At 34.5% G+C, this 19,675-nt stretch overlaps 1 protein-coding gene and 1 long non-coding RNA gene across 2 annotated transcripts; one reads left to right on the plus strand and one right to left on the minus strand.

Annotated features, from left to right (window-relative positions):
• Positions 1–6,112: 6,112 nt before the first annotated feature.
• LOC110887291 lies at positions 6,113–6,821 on the plus strand. Its single transcript, XR_002563211.2, has 2 exons — positions 6,113–6,264; positions 6,671–6,821. It is a non-coding gene; the product is annotated as an uncharacterized LOC110887291 (long non-coding RNA).
• A 3,867-nt stretch (positions 6,822–10,688) lies between these two features.
• Positions 10,689–11,234, minus strand: LOC110888728. Its single transcript, XM_022136239.1, has one exon. The coding sequence runs from the start codon at positions 11,232–11,234 to the stop codon at positions 10,689–10,691; it is 546 nt and encodes a 181-aa protein (XP_021991931.1).
• Between the last annotated feature and the right edge of the window lie 8,441 nt (positions 11,235–19,675).

Genomic DNA, 19,675 nt, shown 5'->3' on the forward strand with positions numbered 1-19,675 from the left:
CGGGTCAACCCACAAAACTTCGGGTCGTGTCCAGGTTCGTATGTATAATACGATTTTCGGGTTCGGTCGGGTTAGGGTTCATGTAAAATTTTCGAGTTCGGGTCGGGTTGAACCCGCCAACCCGCGAACACGACCCATTTAGCACCCCTAATAAAAAAATACACTTTTAACATTGTTAGTGGACACTAAATTCTTGTATAGCAATTGAATTTTGAATTTTTCTCAGGACAAATCTTATTTCCATTTAGGAAGATGATTCAATGAATGACTGAATGAGAAATCAACTGATGCTTTGTTAATTTATTCATTGTAAGTTACTTTAATTTTATGAGTTAAAATTGGTGTTTAATTTGTATATTATCTAATTTTGGTACTATGAATTTGATGTCAGGTCAAAGCTAGTGAATCATTGGTGTCATTCATCATTTATGAGCTCGTTGATTTATCAAGAAACATAGAAAACAACCTTGTGTTTCCAGTTGTTGTGTATATGGTTTGGTCTGAAGTTTTATACGTTAACCTATAATCAAGTTTGAGTAGGAGCAATATAGTTGAGATTTCTTTTATATATAGTTGTAGTAGAAGTAACTAGTGAGATTCCCTACGATAAATATTTATTTTAATAAACTGATTAAGAAGGGTTTAATGCTTTATGGATTAGAAATAGGTCTAATCCTTTTGGTATCTCCTACATTATTCCTTTTTAAGTTCAAAATTTTCTTTCATTTTACTAAATTATCCGGTAGTAACAAATCTTAAGATGGGTCACTTTATTAATAAACAACTTGTTCAAAAATGAAAAAATAAAGTCACACGAATTGATGTAAATACCATCTTAGGCCTAGATCAGGACGATGCTAGAGCCGGCCCAGAAATAAATAAGGCCCCAAACCATATACGAAAGCCCAAGATTTTAGGCTTAATGTTGTTTCAATGGGCGAGTAAGTAAGGCCCAACACTAATACAAAATACAAATCTTATCTAGCACACAATAACAAACAACTCCTGCAACCAAAAAGTTATTAACTTGTGTGGTTTAATGGTGTACTATGATCTTAGTTTTGGTATTAACTTGGTTCTTGACTGTGTGATTACTGATGATTATAAAAGTGTCTTTAAAATAAACTTAGTGTGATCAAAGATGTGTCAGGGTGACTCAAGAGGAGTAAAATAAAGCAAGGGCCTTCTTCAGGCCCGAAATTCTAGAAGAAAAAAAATTATATGTATACACAAATACAAAGATGAGGGTGAACGAAGTGGTGCGGTAAACACAGCGGCAAAGCGGTTTACCGAGGGCTAACACTGCCGTCGTCTGTGTTTACCGCTCGGTGAACATGGATGATCGGTGAACCTTTACTGACACGGTGAGAGGGAGGGAAAGGGGGAGAGAGAGGGTGTGTGGTGGGGTCCATTTCTTCTCAACCAATCACACAGTTTTCCTTTTTTTAAATAGTTTACCTAAACCCCATTAGGTAAGCCATCGCCAACGTTTGTTAGCATTAGGTAAACAATTTAGGTGAATTGACGTGACACTGTCTGATTGGGTGAATGAGGAGTTTACCTATTCCAAATAGGTAACCACTCCCTTCACCCTGATGCTTGAACTATAGGAACAAAGCAATTTTTTTTTCCGAAAAGGCCCGTATACGTTATCCACTTTCGCCCCCAACAAGTTTGAGACGCATGACTCTTGTTTGTCTTTTCGCGAAAGTTAAGGTTTTTGATTTTCGACTATGAAAAAATGATTAACATGAATATATTAAGGTTTTTGTGTTTTGATTGTTCCCTTATCGACTATGAAAAAATGATTAAGATGAATATTAAGGTTTTTGTGTTTTGATTGTTCCCTTAATTTCAAGGGAATAACAAAGGAAATATTAATGTTGTTTACCTATAACTAACCGTCCAGCCATCTTCATTTAATTTGCACCATTCCTCCCTCTTCGTAAGTCATGTCTAGCTTTGTCTACTACACTATATAAACAACCATTGTCCATTCATTGATGATGGTTGTATATTGATATTGTATTTGTATTTGTATTTGTATTGCATCATCGTGTTAAAGTTGTTTTTTTTCCTATGTGCATACTTTTTTTACTGTGAATATGTTTGGATTGATCTTCCAACATATGAATTTACGCCATGGAAGAACTCCCTTTGTGTATATAGAACTTTTTTCCGAACCTGTAAAACGCATTATCAACATAGATAGTCTACCGCTCATTGTTGGAATTGGTGGTCTCGGAATTATAAAAGGTAATTTTTCTATTCTTTTATCCAATTTTGAAGGGGTATGGTCCTAAATCTCGCGTCAACTGACCGCGAGTGACCATTACCCGTATCAAAATACCCCCACCAGCAAGGAACTTATCTGCGTCCGTGCGGGCATGCACGAACGCATCCTTCGAATCCAATCGGTCTGAGGATAAGAAGAAGCCTTACCTTGTGTATGAAAACGGATATACATAACGATGCGGCTGGCACCGCATCATGTGGACATTTTCGTCACGACAAGGGATCTGGGCAACAGCAACAGTCACCACAGACGGAGATGCGGCTCGGCACCGCATCCCGCATATGTCTTTGTCAAAACATGAAACGCGGGAACGTCAAAGGTTACCGCAGGCAGCGATGCGGCCTGCACCGCATCCTACCCATAAGGCAAGTGGGACTGACACCACAGAGCAAGTGGCATCACTAGCAGTCGCCTGTCAGGCCATACGTAAGCAACGGACTGATACCGCAGTAGGGCGTGGCTTCAACTCCACAACCGACAAGTCTGACACCCCTGCAAAGGGGCAACACGTCGTCAGTCCGTCCCTTCAACCCCTCCTTCACTCCTCGGCTATAAATACCAACCCCAAATCAGGTTTGAGGTATCTCTCCACAACTCTCTCACTACTACTACTATCACACTTTGCTTCCCAAGCAAATTACTGATTCTTACACCGGAGAGTGGTAACAAGGAGCACCCCCCCACCCCATCCTCCTTGTTACGAGTCACGGCTTGTTTCCTTGTGCAGGAGATCAACCGGCGGACGATCCAGCCAGCGATCATCGAGAGAAAGGGATTAACCCTTCTTGACGAGACCAGTGAGTTACCCCCCCCCCCGGTTAACCCATGTTTCATCAAGTTTGTTTCACATTATGTGAAACACCCGACAAAATTTATAAATTATAAAATCATAGCGATAGTAAAAAAAAGAGAAAAATACCCGGATAGTCCCTGTGGTTTCGCCTTTTTTCACCTATAGTCCCCAACTTTCTAAAACTACCTGGATAGTCCCCAAGTTTTCATTTTTTGTTCCCGGATAGTCCCTGGGTCTAACTTCAGTTACTTTTCTCTGTTAAAATGATGTGAAATGACAAAAATACCCTTTCCTTAAAAGGCCAAACCATAGGGACTATCCGGGCATCTTATTCATTTTTATTTATAAAACCCCACCACCACACTTCATCTTCAACCTCCACCCACCATCACCCTCCTCCACCCTCCAATATCAACCCGAGCCGGAACCGAACCGAGTTACACCAAGACCTAAACTGAACCGAATCACCACTCGAGCCGGAGTCACCACCATTGCAACGAATCGAACAAAAATGACTAAAATGAAACTGACCGGAGACTGAACCGAGTAAACTCAAAACTAAAACCTGAACCAAGACTAACCTGCACCGGAATCACTTGTCAGAAACTGAACCGAGACTCGAACTGGAACCGAACATTGAATCTGATCCGAGTAGAAACTGAACCTAGTATCAAACCGAGACACGAGCCGAGACTCCAAACCTGGACCGACGAGACCCTGAGTTGAACTAGATGAAACCAAAAGTTGAAGTCCGTATGAACCAAAGCCGCTGCGAGCGGCGCTGCTGTTTCCGGAACGCCACCACCGTCTACCATCGTCGTCTCCATCGACCACCACTATCGACACCACCTGTAAATCACGTAAGGAACCAGAAAAGGGGTGGATCCAAAAGGATCTAATGAAAAACGAGATGAAGAAGATGACGAGTTCAGATGTTACCGGAGTGAACCTGTTGAAACGCGGCTGCCGGAGCTGAAAGTGTCATCCCTGCAGCTCGAATCGGAAAACCGACGCTGGAAAAGGTCTCGGGAGGTGCGGTTTAAGGGGGTACACCCTGGTTCCACCATGAAAAACGGCCGGAAAACCCTGGTTCCACCGTGAGTCGCCGGACTTTCGCCGGAATTGGAGAGGGAGAGAGAGAGGGTGATGGTGGAGGGTGGAGGAGGGTGATGGTGTGTGGAGGTTGAAGATGAAGTGTGGTGGTGGGGTTTTATAAATAAAAAGAGAAAAATACCTGGATAGTCCCTGTGGTTTGGCCTTTTAAGAAAAGGGTATTTTTGTCATTTCACATCATTTTAACAGAGAAAAATAACTGAAGTTAGACCCAGGGACTATCCGGGAACAAAAAATGAAAACTTGGGGACTATTCAGGTAGTTTTAGAAAGTTGGGGACTATAGGTGAAAAAAAGCGAAACCACAGGGACTATCCGGGCATTTTTCTCTAAAAAAAATAAAAACATTGCGTTGAAATATGTTATAGTAAACATAAGAAAAAATTAAATTACAAACTTAAGTTATAAAGTAATATGAATATAGGGGAGGGTTTAAATGAGAACGCTAAATATTGTGAGAACCGTGATAACGAATTAAAAACCACGAGAACTTTGTCAAAAACAAGTCAAATTCAAAATTTCTTATTACACTTATCATTATTGTTCGAATACAATCTTAGAAATTAAATTTACACGTTAAAATTTACGTGAATTCGTAAATAAAGAAAATTTACACATATGTAAGTTTGTCATTTACACATGTGTAAATTTGTTATATTTACACATGCGTAAAAAATCTAGTAAGAGTGATTTTGAGAGAAGAAATGAATTAAATGATGTTGTAAATTCTTTTTTGATGTTTATTTTAATTACAATGAAGTATGTATTAAAAAAAATCCGTTTTGATTGGTTTTTTTCATTCGTTCTCACGGTCCTCGCAATGTTTAGCGTTCTCAAGATAACCCTTCCCTATGAATATATATATAAAGATACATACGGTTTATGGAAAATAATAATAATAGTTAAATAAATTTAGTTAACATGAATAAAATAAAATAAAAATAAAGGATAAGAATACAGTACCTTGAGCCCCAAGATTTGAGGATACATCAAGGAGTTAGTGAGTCACTCAAACTTGGAACACATGATGATAAGAAAATTCTTTTACCTTAGTTAGTAAGAAAAACAAGATAAAAAAAAATAAATCCCAATTAAAAATATCCAAGACTCAGAAACCTTTCAAACCTCACATCAATGTTTTTAGGATCGGATCGAATATTAAACCGGTCACCTTAGTGGTCCACTGGTTGGACTAGTCCAACCGGTCCGACCACATTTAAGAACCGAAAACGTTATAAATATTATATCATACATATTGAATTAATAAACAAGTAAAAAACTAAACAAAATATTTTCGTTTTTATTATGTAGTTTAGTTTCATTACTGTAGTAAAGTACAAATAAAGTGTTGTCAAGTCTCTGTAGACTTGGAATAAAAAGTTGGGCTAGTTGGCTATAGTCTCAATTTTTTTAAATAAGATACAGTTCCTTCCATCTCTCTCACATTTAACCAATATCCATTGTTGTTGTTGAAGAGTCTAGCCGGAAAAAAATCTGGTGACAATACTCTCGCTTTCTTCCCTCCCCGCGAGCTCTACTGCCTCCGGCCATCCTTCCAGCTTGGCAGCGTATGTCCAGATCTTGACTTCTAACATTTCGTTTGTCTAGATCTGAGCTCTGTCAACGAGATTCACCCCTAATTTGTTCAGATCTAGTTAGCGACATTAACAGACACCCTCCTTTTGTTAGGAGATTGAACCAATTAAAAAATAAAGAAAAAACAAACAATCCGGGCCGACCTCTCGTGATGAACCGCCGGCCCAACAGCCCGGTCCCTGGCTCGACCACCGGCTCAATGTTGAAACGGTCTAACATGCTGAACCGGCCCGGTAAAGTTTCCGGAACCTTACCCGACCGATCCGGTCCGTGTCTGAAAACGTTGCCTAATATATATCTAATGCCTCATAGCCAATATAAATATTTTACCACTTCAACTTTTGAACCTCTGGTCAAGCCTGTTCACAACCATCAAGTTGGTCAACCACAAATAAACTACCAACAACTATTAAAGGATATTTACAAACGTTCGCAAATGAGTTGACATCGCTTTGGAACATTAAAAGGTATGGACTCTTAAATAACCTTATGTGTACGAATTTGGGTTTCCACTACCTCGTAGTTGATAATTTAGATTCACTATTGTATGCTTTTGCGATCTTCAAGATTTTGTATTATTATATTTAAATTTAAATATATAGTTATATTGTTTTAGAAAATATTAATTATGACTCACTAAATTACTGATTGTGTCACACCGAAAGGTGACGCGCTAAAAAACTGAATGTGACTATGTGACACACTGAATGTAAACTGACTACGCATTGAACTACTGAATGTGACGCACTGAAGGTGACTGACTGAATATGTGTTATATATATTGTCTGATATATAAATATTGTTAAGAAAATATATTGCATCATTGTTGTCCCACTGAGTTCAGGCATACATTTGCCTTCTTATGTACGTTAGGTTTCAAGGATATTCGAGAAGACTTGGATGGATGGTTCGAGAGATTAAAGACGCACATGGATTTTCATAAAATTTTAAAATGTTGTACAGTATTTTGACTCATTTAAAATAATGTAAAGTTTTACAAATTTATGAAATGATGTTTTAAGCTCCGATGTACTATGACACATCAACCCAAACCGGGTTGAGGTGTTACATTATGATCCATGTCGAATATGACATATCTATCGTTAACAAAACAATATTGCATTGTTAGATCTATAAAATATAGTATAAAAACTAGGGGTGTGAATTTCTGACACGACCCGAAAACAAGACACGAATCTAACACGAAATTCGCCGGTTTAGGTTTAGTTTAAACGCGTTCAAGTGACTTTCGGGTTGAACCCGCGAACCCATTTAGGTTAACGGGTCGGGTTCGGGTCAACCCGGTCAGGTTAGCGGGTTAACCCGTTTAACACATTTGTATTATATTATATTTTTTACAATGTATTTTATGTTAGAAATTAAATAAGGTATTTATTTTATGCCATAATTATAATTTAAAAGAGATATTAACATAAGATTTTACAACTTAAATATAATTGTGTTATATGCATTTGTGTTTTTTTACTAAATTTTAATTTTAATGTATTAAAATCAGAAAAAAAAAATTGAGTTGAATGGGTCGTGTTCGGGTCAACCCACAAAACTTCGGGTCGTGTCCAGGTTCGTATGTATAATACGATTTTCGGGTTCGGTCGGGTTAGGGTTCATGTAAAATTTTCGAGTTCGGGTCGGGTTGAACCCGCCAACCCGCGAACACGACCCATTTAGCACCCCTAATAAAAAAATACACTTTTAACATTGTTAGTGGACACTAAATTCTTGTATAGCAATTGAATTTTGAATTTTTCTCAGGACAAATCTTATTTCCATTTAGGAAGATGATTCAATGAATGACTGAATGAGAAATCAACTGATGCTTTGTTAATTTATTCATTGTAAGTTACTTTAATTTTATGAGTTAAAATTGGTGTTTAATTTGTATATTATCTAATTTTGGTACTATGAATTTGATGTCAGGTCAAAGCTAGTGAATCATTGGTGTCATTCATCATTTATGAGCTCGTTGATTTATCAAGAAACATAGAAAACAACCTTGTGTTTCCAGTTGTTGTGTATATGGTTTGGTCTGAAGTTTTATACGTTAACCTATAATCAAGTTTGAGTAGGAGCAATATAGTTGAGATTTCTTTTATATATAGTTGTAGTAGAAGTAACTAGTGAGATTCCCTACGATATTTCAATTTTGGTCGGTTACAGTTTGGTTTGTAACAACATCGTTATGATTTGGTAGTTGATGTAGTTTATGATATTAAACTTGACTGTAAGCCCATTTTCAATAAAAAAAATTATATTCGAATACAATTGTGTATTCGAATAAAACTGTGTATTAGAAGTAACTAGTGAGATTCCCTGCGTGATGTGGCGGTATTCACTTTCGATCAGTTACAGTTTGGTTTGTAACAACATCGTTACAATTTGGTACTTGATGTAGTTTATGATATTAAACTTGAATGTAAGCCTGTTTTCAATAAAAATTTATATCCGAATACAATTGTGTATTAAGCTATTGAGTTAATTACACAAATGGGTCCTGTGTTTTATACATAATTTCGTCTTTGGGTACTAACTTATTTTTTTAACATGTTTAAGTTCTATGGTTTCAATTTTGTAACACATTTGGGTACTAACACCAAAATTAGTTACTTAATGACTAAAATACCCTTGCATTTTTTTTTAAGTTTATCAATGTAACACATTTGGGTACTAACACCTAATTTTATTTAAGTTTAAATCAATTTTACAAAATATATTTATTTTTTTAATTTCATTATTTTATTATATCTCTTAATTAACATAAACTCTATTTATTTTTTTATTTTCATATTTTTATTAATTTCTTATTTAACATAAAATCTACTTGTTACACCAGTATTTTTTTAAATAGATTTTTAAATAAAATCTACTAGCTATATACTTTTATGTAAATTAAATTTCCGTTTTAAATTTTGGATTGAAATGATTGATAATAATAAATATATTTCATGTAAAAAAATTTAAGCCTTTTTTTAACTCGTTTTTTTGTTCATTTACATTTTACTATTTTAGAAAGATATTTAATTTACATAAGACTATATAGCTAGGTATTTTAGATAAAACTATATAGCTAGGTATTATAGATAAAACTAAAAAAATTTAAGCCTTTTTTAACTCGTTTTTTTTAAATAGATATTTAATTTACATAAAACTATATAGCTAGTAGATTTTACTGGTGCAACTAGTAGGTTTTATGTAAATTAAATATCTTTCTAAAATAGTAAAATGTAAATTAACAAAAAACGAGTTAAAAATGGCTTAATTTTTTTTACATGAAAGATATTTTGTTATTATTATTATTATTATTATTATTATTATCAATCATATATATCCAAAATTCAAAACGAGTAAGGTTTACATTATTTAAAACTAGTAAGAAATTTAATTTACATAAAACTATATAGCTAGTAGATTTTATTTAAAAAATATATTTAAAAAAATACTGGTGTAACAAGTAGATTTTATGTTAAATAAAAATATGAAAAAATAGACTTTATATTAATTAAGAGATATAATAAAAAGATGAAAAAAAATAAATAGATTTTGTAAAATTGATTTAAACTTAAATAAAATTAGGTGTTAGTACCCAAATGTGTTACATTGATAAACTTAAAAAAAAATGCAAGGGTATTTTAGTCATTAATTAACTAATTTTGGTGTTAGTACCCAAAGATGTTACAAAATTGAAACCATAGAACCTAAATCTGTTAAAATAAAAAGTTAGTACCCAAAGGCGAAATTAGGTATAAACCACAGGACCCATTTATTTAATTAACTCTAAGCTATTTTAAAAAGTTGAACGCAACATACTACAAAAAAAATCAAATTAAAAAGGTTGAAAAATCAAATTAAAAAGGTTAAAGACGTATTAAAACGTAGACTATATTTGAACTTATATATGAGAACCTGCAAAGGAAAAACGAAATTGTATAACAAAAGACAAAAATAAATAAATAAACTTGACACGTTCGGTTTGAAAAAAAAAAAAAAAAAAAAAAAAACCTTATTTATATACAGAAAAAAAAAATGATCCAGAATGAGTAAGATGTTGGTAAACCTTACATTTATTTCTAAGGGTAAAGTTGATGATTCCAGGGAGACCTCAACTTCAAAACAAAGACGTCAACAACAACAAAACCAAGTAAATCTCATAAATAGTAAAGTTTTGGAGAAGGTGTAATTATATTTAAATAATTTATTCTATTATACAACAAAACCAAGTAAATTTCACAAGTAGTAAAGTTTTATAGAATATAGATTTATAATAATAAAATAAATTATTTAAAATATTTATTAAAAGGGTGTTGTAGAGGATCTACCTATTTGCTAAATGTAATATAGATAATAGATTAATAGTAGTCTACATGCTTTTTAGTTTATATTAAGTTTGAGCATGAGTGATGTTTTGATATCGTAAGAATTCACTTGAGTTGAATATGTTACTACAGGTTTTAATTGTACATGTGTATTGTTCATTCTCATTACTTATGTTTAATGTATTTAGTTGCTTTTGATGTGTTGTTCTTAATACAAAAATGAATGTATTTATAGAACTTTTGGGAAAGCTAGTAGTTGTTTTGCTCAAGTGCTTTAACTCATTGCTTATTGATGTTTAGTCCTATTCATCTTTGTTGTCATTATGTGATAATCAAGCAACCGTATACATTGATGTTGATCATGTGCTTATCGCATGATCATTTTACATGTCATTTCAAAGACCAATCCTGACATGTTTCTTGCTCAAACAACCTTTACTTTCCTTTAATTGTTGTCCAACTTTTTATTTTTTGAACGGCAACTTTCATTCAACCAAAGCGCATCTAGCAAATCGCTAGCGCCCACAACAAAACAAACACTACAACGCAAAATTACACCATTATTTCCATTCTAAATTTGAGCATGGGGATCCATTCTTAACCCAAAGATAGCCTAGTGCTTTAATGTTTTCCAACATCTTATTAATACCTATCACCTTGTTTTGAAAAACTGCCTCGTTCCTAGCGTTCCAGATACACCATGCAGTCGTGAAGATCACTGCTTGTATACCCTTCCTCTTGTTCTTGCTAGCCTTCACATGGCTGTGAATATTGATCAAGTCTTTTGTTGAGAAGGCAAACAGACTTGAGGTGTTGCAGCATTCACTAATAAACTGCCACACAATTGTAGTTATCAAGCAAGAGGTCAAGAGATGATCTGCATCTTCATCTGCTTCTCCGCATAGTTTACATAAAGTATCGCCCACATTCACTTGTCTTCCTTTAAGAGCTAGCATTGTAGGGATGTTATTGTTCACAACCTTCCACATGAAAGTATTTATTTTCTTTGGAACCCATCCATTCCATTTCCATGAGAAACTATTTGGAATCTTAGAAGACTTGATTAAAAGACTTTTCATCGAAGCAACCGAGAATATACTTTTCATCGAAGAAACCGAGAACAATTTCCTTGCAAATTGTTGTCCAACTAACTTGCATGACCATGCATATGTGACTTCAATACCAATCCAAAATAATAATAATAATAATAATAATAATAATAATAATAATAATAATAATAAAGAGAAAAGGAGAGAGACCCGTAAGAAAATATGAGGTGTTCAGTGGTGCACAACTATAAAGGACAGGCACAACAATGGTGATACGCGGCGGTCATCAGTTTGGATTCGCGTACATGAATTACCTTCAATGTGGGTATAAAAAACTTATAACCTTAGTAGGTTATGGTTTAATGAAATTAGGTTAAAATTTTGATTGTATGTTAGAACAAGTGCATAATCGTGCAAGAAAGGTGCATAATAGTGCAAGAAGCACATAGTCAAGCACACACGACCGCATGAAGTGGCATAGAATAATGTCCATGAGTGTAACGGTGTTTTGATGTACGTCATGGTTATAAGACATTGAAGGAATGAGAATTTGTGACCGTATAACAATTGTTAGCGTTAAAGAAAGGTTAAAGTGACTTCATATTTTCTACACCTTTTCATTGACTAGGGCCGAAATGCATGCATAGTTTTATAACAATGAAATGGTATTTAAAAAGCTTTATGGATTACTTATTGGGAGGTTTGCATGTTTGTAGGTCTAGTATAACCTAATAACCAATTCGAGAGGTGGTTTGAAGAAGCAATTCCTGATATGGGGGACATGAAGAGGTATGAATTCGGACCCCACCATTGGTAAGTTAGGTACGCGCCATGACCAGAGGGCTCATGAACCCTGATCCATGTTGAGGTAGAAAATTCTTACAAATTAACATGAGAATATGACCACCAATAGCAGATGAGATGTCAACATAAGGAAGTTATACCCTAGCAGGGACTATGTCTACCATGAAAGCGACATGTAACCATTCCTAGTATCAATACAAGTGATAGTGATGTCATGAAAGACTAGTGACTTGTACTCTTTCATTCTTGCTCTCTCTTACTTGCTTATCTATTTTTTCGTGAATCTATACTTACTCTCACGCTGCAAGGTAGTTAAAAGAAGAAATCCCTTCCTGTGGCACGGCTATCGACATTAATTGATACTCGGATCACCACCTTGTTTTTCGTTACTAGCTCTGGTGCAAGTTCTATGGATTCCAAAATCTCTGTTGGTTTAGACACCTTATGAATCACATTTGAGATTGAATTTGAATATTGTTTATTTATGCCATAAGATCATTCCTCATGGGATGGGTGAAACCACTCAAAGGTAGAGGGTTCATGTGTGTATAATTTTTAAGTTAGTAAGTAACTAACATACATTTATTGCAATTATAAAATCCAAATATAAATTTTGAAGTTGGAATAACAATATGTTTGTTCGAATTAATTTTTATAAAATACCGGTATTGATGTTTGTTCGAATTAATTTTTTTATCGAATCGTAGATAAAAGTAAATTCGTCGCAATGGTATATTCAAGATTTTATTAAACGCCATACTGTAGTATTTAAATGAAGAATAGGGTAAACGACTTATAAAACGTTATATTATATTGCTTAAAACGAAAAGGGTAAGCATCATGACTTTACACTACTATGCGGTTTTATATAAAATATATGTTTAAACGTACATAACAATAATTGCTTAAAATGAAAAGGGTAAACATAATGACTTTACATCACTATGTACAACTCGGTTTTATATAAAAATTATATCTAAATATAGATAAAAATAAGCACATCATAATAGCTTACTCGGAATTTTATAAATATCGTAATTTTTAAGTTATAAGCGAAAAACCAAATCTACCCAAAAGGAGGCATAACAATAAGATATTATAGCAATTATATTAAAAAATAATTATAAGAAATAGAAAAAACAAAAAAAAATTGATAAACACCATTATACCAATTCACTTCAAACAAAATATTTAAAAAATAGCTAAAACGTGTGATTGGTCCAAATGATAGTCACTGTAGAAGTACTTCAAATTTGGAAGTTAAATAAGAATAAGAATTCTAATGTCAAAAGTCAAAATAAAAGATTAAACCCTTGTTCCTTTTAATTACTTGTCACAACCTCAAAGGTATATTTACCTTAAACTTTGTTGTTTAATTTTTGTCTTCATTTGCTATAAATTATATGTTGATAGATATTAACAAGTTATCTATTGGTATTGGTGGTGTAATCTTAGTTCTGGTACTAACTTTGTTTATTGACTCTATAACTAATGATTATCAAATTGTATTTAATATCCAGGAGGCAAATCCACTTCTACAACATCAACAAATATCGAAGGTGGATCCAGTCGCTCATCCAAATTAGACGAGAAACTTGCTCGAATTTTATCGCTAAAGGAATAAGAGATCGAGTTGCGAAAGAGTAGCTAGGCAAAAGGCGGCCGACATTCAGTTCCTCAGAGAACCAATTCCACCTCAATTATACAAGGAGGGTCGGATGATCCTCAAAGTGAAGAAGCAAGCCATTCGCGCAAAATATCTAAATAAATAGACCTTCATTATGTCTTAAACTTATGTTTTTTTACATGTTATGTCCTTTTTTTTTAAATGCTGTCTTTTTTTTCAAGAATTTGATTTTTCTTTTTTTTTTTTGTAATGTAGGTTTAGTTAATATGTTATGTTTTATATATTTATTTCTTTAAATGATAAAATTAATAAAAACAAAATTTAAAAATAATTGATTAGGTAATGATTGAAGGGCTCTATCCCATATTATGGGTATTGTTGAGGAGATGCAATAGAACACCTTAGATGACGTGACGATGATGTGTCGATGATGTATCATAATGGGGCTCTAACCATACCCTCCAGCCTAATGATAAGTTATGTTTTGAGGTTGACTATCCATTTGTTAATAACTTAAAATGTTCTTAATCTTGTTTGTCTTTTTTGAGAAAATAAGGTTTTTTTTTTTTCAACTATGAATAAACAATTCAGATGTATATTTAGGTTTTTGTGTTTTAATTGTTTGCTTTGTGAAGATGGATATAATCAGGAGGTTCACGATGATACTCTAGTGATCCAAATTTGTAGTTCAAAAAAACTGTTTGCTTAATTTCAATATTTGTTTAAGGTCCATCCAAAAAACTTAATTTCACGGTAATAATAAAGGTAATATTAATGGTGTTTACCTATAACCACCGTCCAACCATCTTCATTTGCACCCTTCCTCGCTCCTCATAAGTGATATCTACCTTTGTCTACACTCTACATAAACAACCATTGTCCACTCATCGATTGAATGTGTATATTCATATTGTATTTGAATTGCATCGTGTTAAAGTTGGGTTTTTTTTTTCAATTCTGATGTTCAAACTTTTTTATAGTTAACATGTTTGGATTGATCTTCCAACATGTGAATTTACGCGATGGAAGATGGAAGAGCTCTATTTGTTTATACATATTTTTTTCTATTCGGAAACCTGTAAAAAGCGTTATCAACATAGATTATCTAGCGTTCATTGTTGGAATTGGTAGTCTCGGAATTATGGAAGGTAATTTTTTCTTTTTTTCTATCCAGTTTGTTTCACATTATAATCCATGTCGAATATGACATATATATTGTTAAAAAAACATTACATTATTAGATCTATAAAATATATTATAAGAAACATAAACTTTTAACATTGTTTGTGTACACTAAATTTCTTTTATCAAGTGATTTTTGAATTTTCTCATGAAAAATCTTATTGGCATTCAGAAAGAGGATTCAATGAAAGACTAAATGAGGAATCAACTTATGCTTTGTTAAGTTACTAATTGTAAGTTACTTTAATTTAATTTAATTTAATTTAATTTAATTTTATGAATTAAAATTGGTGTTTTATTTGTGTGTTATCTAATTTTGGTACTATGAATTTGATATCAGGTCAAAGTTGATGAATCATTGGTGTCATTCATCATTGTGTTTTCAATTGCTCTTCGTATGGCTTGGTTTGAAGTTTTTTATGTTAGCCTATAATCAAGTAGTTTGAGGAGGAGCAATAGTAATTTATATATTTTATACAGAGGGGAAAGTGAATACGGTGGTGTTTTTAGACGTCTAAGCTTACATGCGAAACCAATCAAAACTACGTCGTTTTGATTATATTCAACTAATATTTAATTAAATAATAGAGAAAAATGCCCGGATAGTCCCTGTGGTTTCACCTTTTTTCACCTATAGTCCCTATCTTTCTAAAACTACTTGAATAGTCCCCAAGGTTTTCCGTTTTGTTCTCGGATAGTCCCTGGGTCTAACTTCAGTTACTTTTCTCTGTTAAAATGATGTGAAATGACAAAAATACCCTTTCCTTTAAAAGGCCAAACCACAGGGACTATCCGAGCATCTTCTTCATTTTTATTTATAAAACCCCACCACCACACCCTCCTCCACCCTCCACCGTGCCGCCGCCGGTCTCCGCCGCGCAGAACCACCGTCGTTGACTGGTTTGACTTTGTTTGACCCGAACTCCTCGTTGACGGCTATTGACCGAGCCCGAAACAAAACCCAAACCACCACACTTCATCTTCAACCTCCACCCACCATCACCCTCCTCCACCCTCCACCCACCATCACACGACGGCGGCTCATATAACTTCTCTTTTTTTCAACTTATCATTTATTCTTGCTTAAATTTGGAGTCCTGACTATATATTTACGCAGACTTTTGATCAGATTCAGTGAATGTAGTCAAATCTGCGAATGAACTTACAACCAGCGGATGGACAGATTTCAACAGTTTCTGCTAATGAACAAAGATTCTGTTCAGCAGCGGATGAATCTGTTCAATAGTGAATGAACTTTTTCAAGTGACTGGGCCTGTTTTGGGCAATATTAACAATGAATAGATTTTGTAATGCAAATGGACAGCTTTCTGGGCAAATTAACAGCAAATGGACAATTCTTCGCATGTACAAATTTCTGTGAAAAACATTTCTGCAGTGGATAAACTGAACCAGCTTGTTTCAGCGATCAAACACTTCGAATTCTCCAATGCACTTTTAATTCTACACTGAAACTGCAGCGAATGAACCTGTTATCTGCAGATAAATCTGTTCTCAGCAAATAAGACTGTTCGAAATCAGATTTCCAAGCCGTGATTAATTCTTGATCTGTAAACAGTACAACGAATGCAGCAAATGAACTGATTTCTGTTTTGCGCGGATAAACCGGATCGAATCGGAAATCGATTCTGATAGGTTTGAATCCGCTTCGAATAACGGTTACATTCTAGAACAGATCTAGAAACTGTTGACGGAGATTGAAAATCTACGTTTGTTAATGGATCCAGACGATTTTCTCCGGTTGAAGAACCAGTTAGATGTTAAAACAGAATCGGAATCAGAATCATTTTGTTTCCGATCAAAAGCGTTGATAGAGATGACGAAACGTTCGAAGAATTTAAGGCATAAGGTACCGTACATACTCGGTGTGGAGGTGGATCCGAACGGAGGACCGAGGATTCAGGAGGCGGCGATGAAGCTGTACCGGAGGAAGAACGCCGCCGTGAAGATTCATCGGTTGCAGAGCTTGCAGGCGGTTGAAGCGGCGGTGAAGAAGTTTTATTGATGGCTTCACAAACTGCAACCCAATCAGTTCCCTGAAGTACGACTGTGGCGGTGATGGTGGAGGGTGGAGGAGGGTGATGGTGGGTGGAGGTTGAAGATGAAGGGTGGAGGAGGGTGATGAAGAAGATGCTCGGATAGTCCCTGTGGTTTGGCCTTTTAAAGGAAAGGGTATTTTTGTCATTTCACATCATTTTAACAGAGAAAAGTAACTGAAGTTAGACCCAGGGACTATCCGAGAACAAAACGGAAAACCTTGGGGACTATTCAAGTAGTTTTAAAAAGATAGGGACTATAGGTGAAAAAAGGTGAAACCACAGGGACTATCCGGGCATTTTTCTCTAAATAATAATTTAACTAGTATTTCTACACCATTTAAGCCACTCATCTTTCTTCCAGATTAATGTAACTTCTGATACTTTCTTCGATACTTTCTTCTTAATCGATGAATTCATGTATAATTTTCTTTAACAGAAACTTCATGATTAAAACTATAGATGGGACCAAATCAGTTATTATTTTTAAATTATTTTCAACTTCTAGTAATTCGTCGTAATCATTCAACAAATTTGAAAATCATGAAACTGCAAGGATTCAAAACTTTTCATCAATTCGTTATTCACAAAACCTCTTTTTGTTCTTGGCAAATATAAAACATTGAAATTAATCTGCTCGTAATAATCAATGGCAAATACAAAGCATTAAAATTAATTTGTTCGTAATAATCAAACATGAACTCAGTTTAGGGTATTTTCACTATTTTGATCGAAACACACATAAATGAACAATATATACATGCCGAACTACTACTACTAGAGAAAAAAATAGAGTAAATAATTTATTTAAATATAATCAAAACGACGTAGTTTTGATTGGTTTCGTCAGTAAGCTTAGACGCCTAACAGCACCATATTCACTTTCCACTTTTATATATATAGTTGTAGAAGTAAATAGCGAGATTCCCTGTACGATGTGGCAGGGTTTCAGTTTCGCTCGATTATGGTTTGATTTGTAATGACGACGTTACAGTTTGGTACTTGATGTAGTTTATGATATCAAACTTGAATGTAAGCCCCTTTTGAATAAAATTTATATTTGAATACAACTGCGTATTAAGCTATTTTCAAAAAGGTGAATGCGACATACTACTATAAAATCAAATTAAATGGGTTAAAGACGTGCCAATGAAGTAGCGGTGGAGTGGTTGGGAAAAGAATTGGTGTTCCTTATGACATAGGTTCGATTCTCACTCTCCTCATTATTTTCTGCGGCATCCAAGTGAAGAGCGAATACGGGCGTCGCCGATTTGACTTGGATGAGAGGCGAGATTTTACCGATTATTCCACTGTCGTGCCTTCGGGCGGGTAGAGGTCGGGTTTTCACGCATCTGGGAAGAGCCAAGGGGCTGGCGGCGGTCGAGTAGTCGACCTTGGCCATAGCACCCGGTGTCACGGTGGTTGGTGCATCTTTTCTTGCCGTTCCAAAAAATGGGTTAAAGACGTATCAAATCGTAGGCTATATTTGAACTTTATAAAATATAAAAAAAAAAACTAAAAAAGAAAAACGGAATTAAAGAATAAAGAAAAAAAAAACTCAACCCGTTCAATTTGAAAAAACCTTTATTGAAATACAAATAAAAATATAATCCAAAGAGAGTAAGATGTAGGTAAACCTTACATTTATTCATGAAGGAAAAGATGTTGATTCCCCCAACTTTAAAACAAAAACGACAACAACCAAATCAAGTAAATAAATCTCATAAATAATAAAGTTGTAAAGTTTTAGATAAGGTGGATTTATAATAATAAATTAATTTGTTTAAAATAATTATTAAAGGGGTGTTGTAGAGGGAGGATCTACGCCTTTGCAAAATGTAATATAGATAATGTTACGATTGAATGTATTCTTTTATTTAGAAGATGTACAGCATTTAAGGCCATAGTGATGCAGCGTGTGAAATGATAAACGAAGATCAACACGTTTATTCTACGAATACCCGTGTGTCTCTTCCCCAACCCCCAAATTGCAACCCAAAGGCCACGGAATTTGAAGTGAAAAATAACTTTTCTCAAAATTCAAGTCTGAATGTTTCATTCACTAAAGGGACATATAAATAATGACAGAAATTCGAAACGGGCCTAAAAAAGACAACGAGTCAAACACAAGCCCAAAAACAAAATGCCCAAAATACTTGAAAAAACATAAAAATGGAAAAAACTAATAGAAATAAGCGTTTTTTCGGCCCGGACGATGACCCAAACCGCCGTAGGCGTTTGCAGCAAGATAGAGCTCGTTCTCCCGTTCGTTTTGACTGGTCACACGCCCCAAACGGACCTCCGTAGCCCAAGTTAGGGCCATTTTAGTGAAGGCCCTTTTCTTACGCGGTCTTAGGCCTCCAAGTACATAATAGCCCGTTCCTCCACACTTGGGCCCACATCACATAGGGTGTACTCTAACATCTAGAGTGTTAACAATGACATGGCATGTTAGCTAACATTGCAAACCACTTTCTTCATGTGTTAAAGTGCATTAAATGAGTTATGTGTTAACATGTTAACCCAATGTTAAAAGATTGAATTAATTATTATTTTCTTTTTTTAGACAAAACCCAATATTAAAGTACATTAAATGAGTTATGTGTTAACATGTTAAACCATTTCCTTAGAGTGAGACAAAGTGAAATGAGGAAAAAAAGTTGATATGTCTCTTAGGTGGAGTTAAGTTAGGTTAAAGTAAAAAATATTGGGAAAAATTTTTGCTATGTCCCTTCGGTTGTTTTTGATGTGTTGTTTTTAATACAAAAAACAAAGTATAGGGTGAAGGGAGTGGTTAGACACTTGAAAGTGGCAAACTTTAAAATCAACCA

The sequence above is a fragment of the Helianthus annuus genome, chromosome 11, assembly GCF_002127325.2.
Source record: "Helianthus annuus cultivar XRQ/B chromosome 11, HanXRQr2.0-SUNRISE, whole genome shotgun sequence".
NCBI classification, from domain to species: Eukaryota; Viridiplantae; Streptophyta; class Magnoliopsida; order Asterales; family Asteraceae; genus Helianthus; species Helianthus annuus.

Bases quoted from the DNA above. Each gene is read 5' to 3' on its own strand.
- LOC110888728 (XM_022136239.1), bottom strand. From the start codon at position 11,234: ATGAAAAGTATATTCTCGGTTGCTTCGATGAAAAGTCTTTTAATCAAG.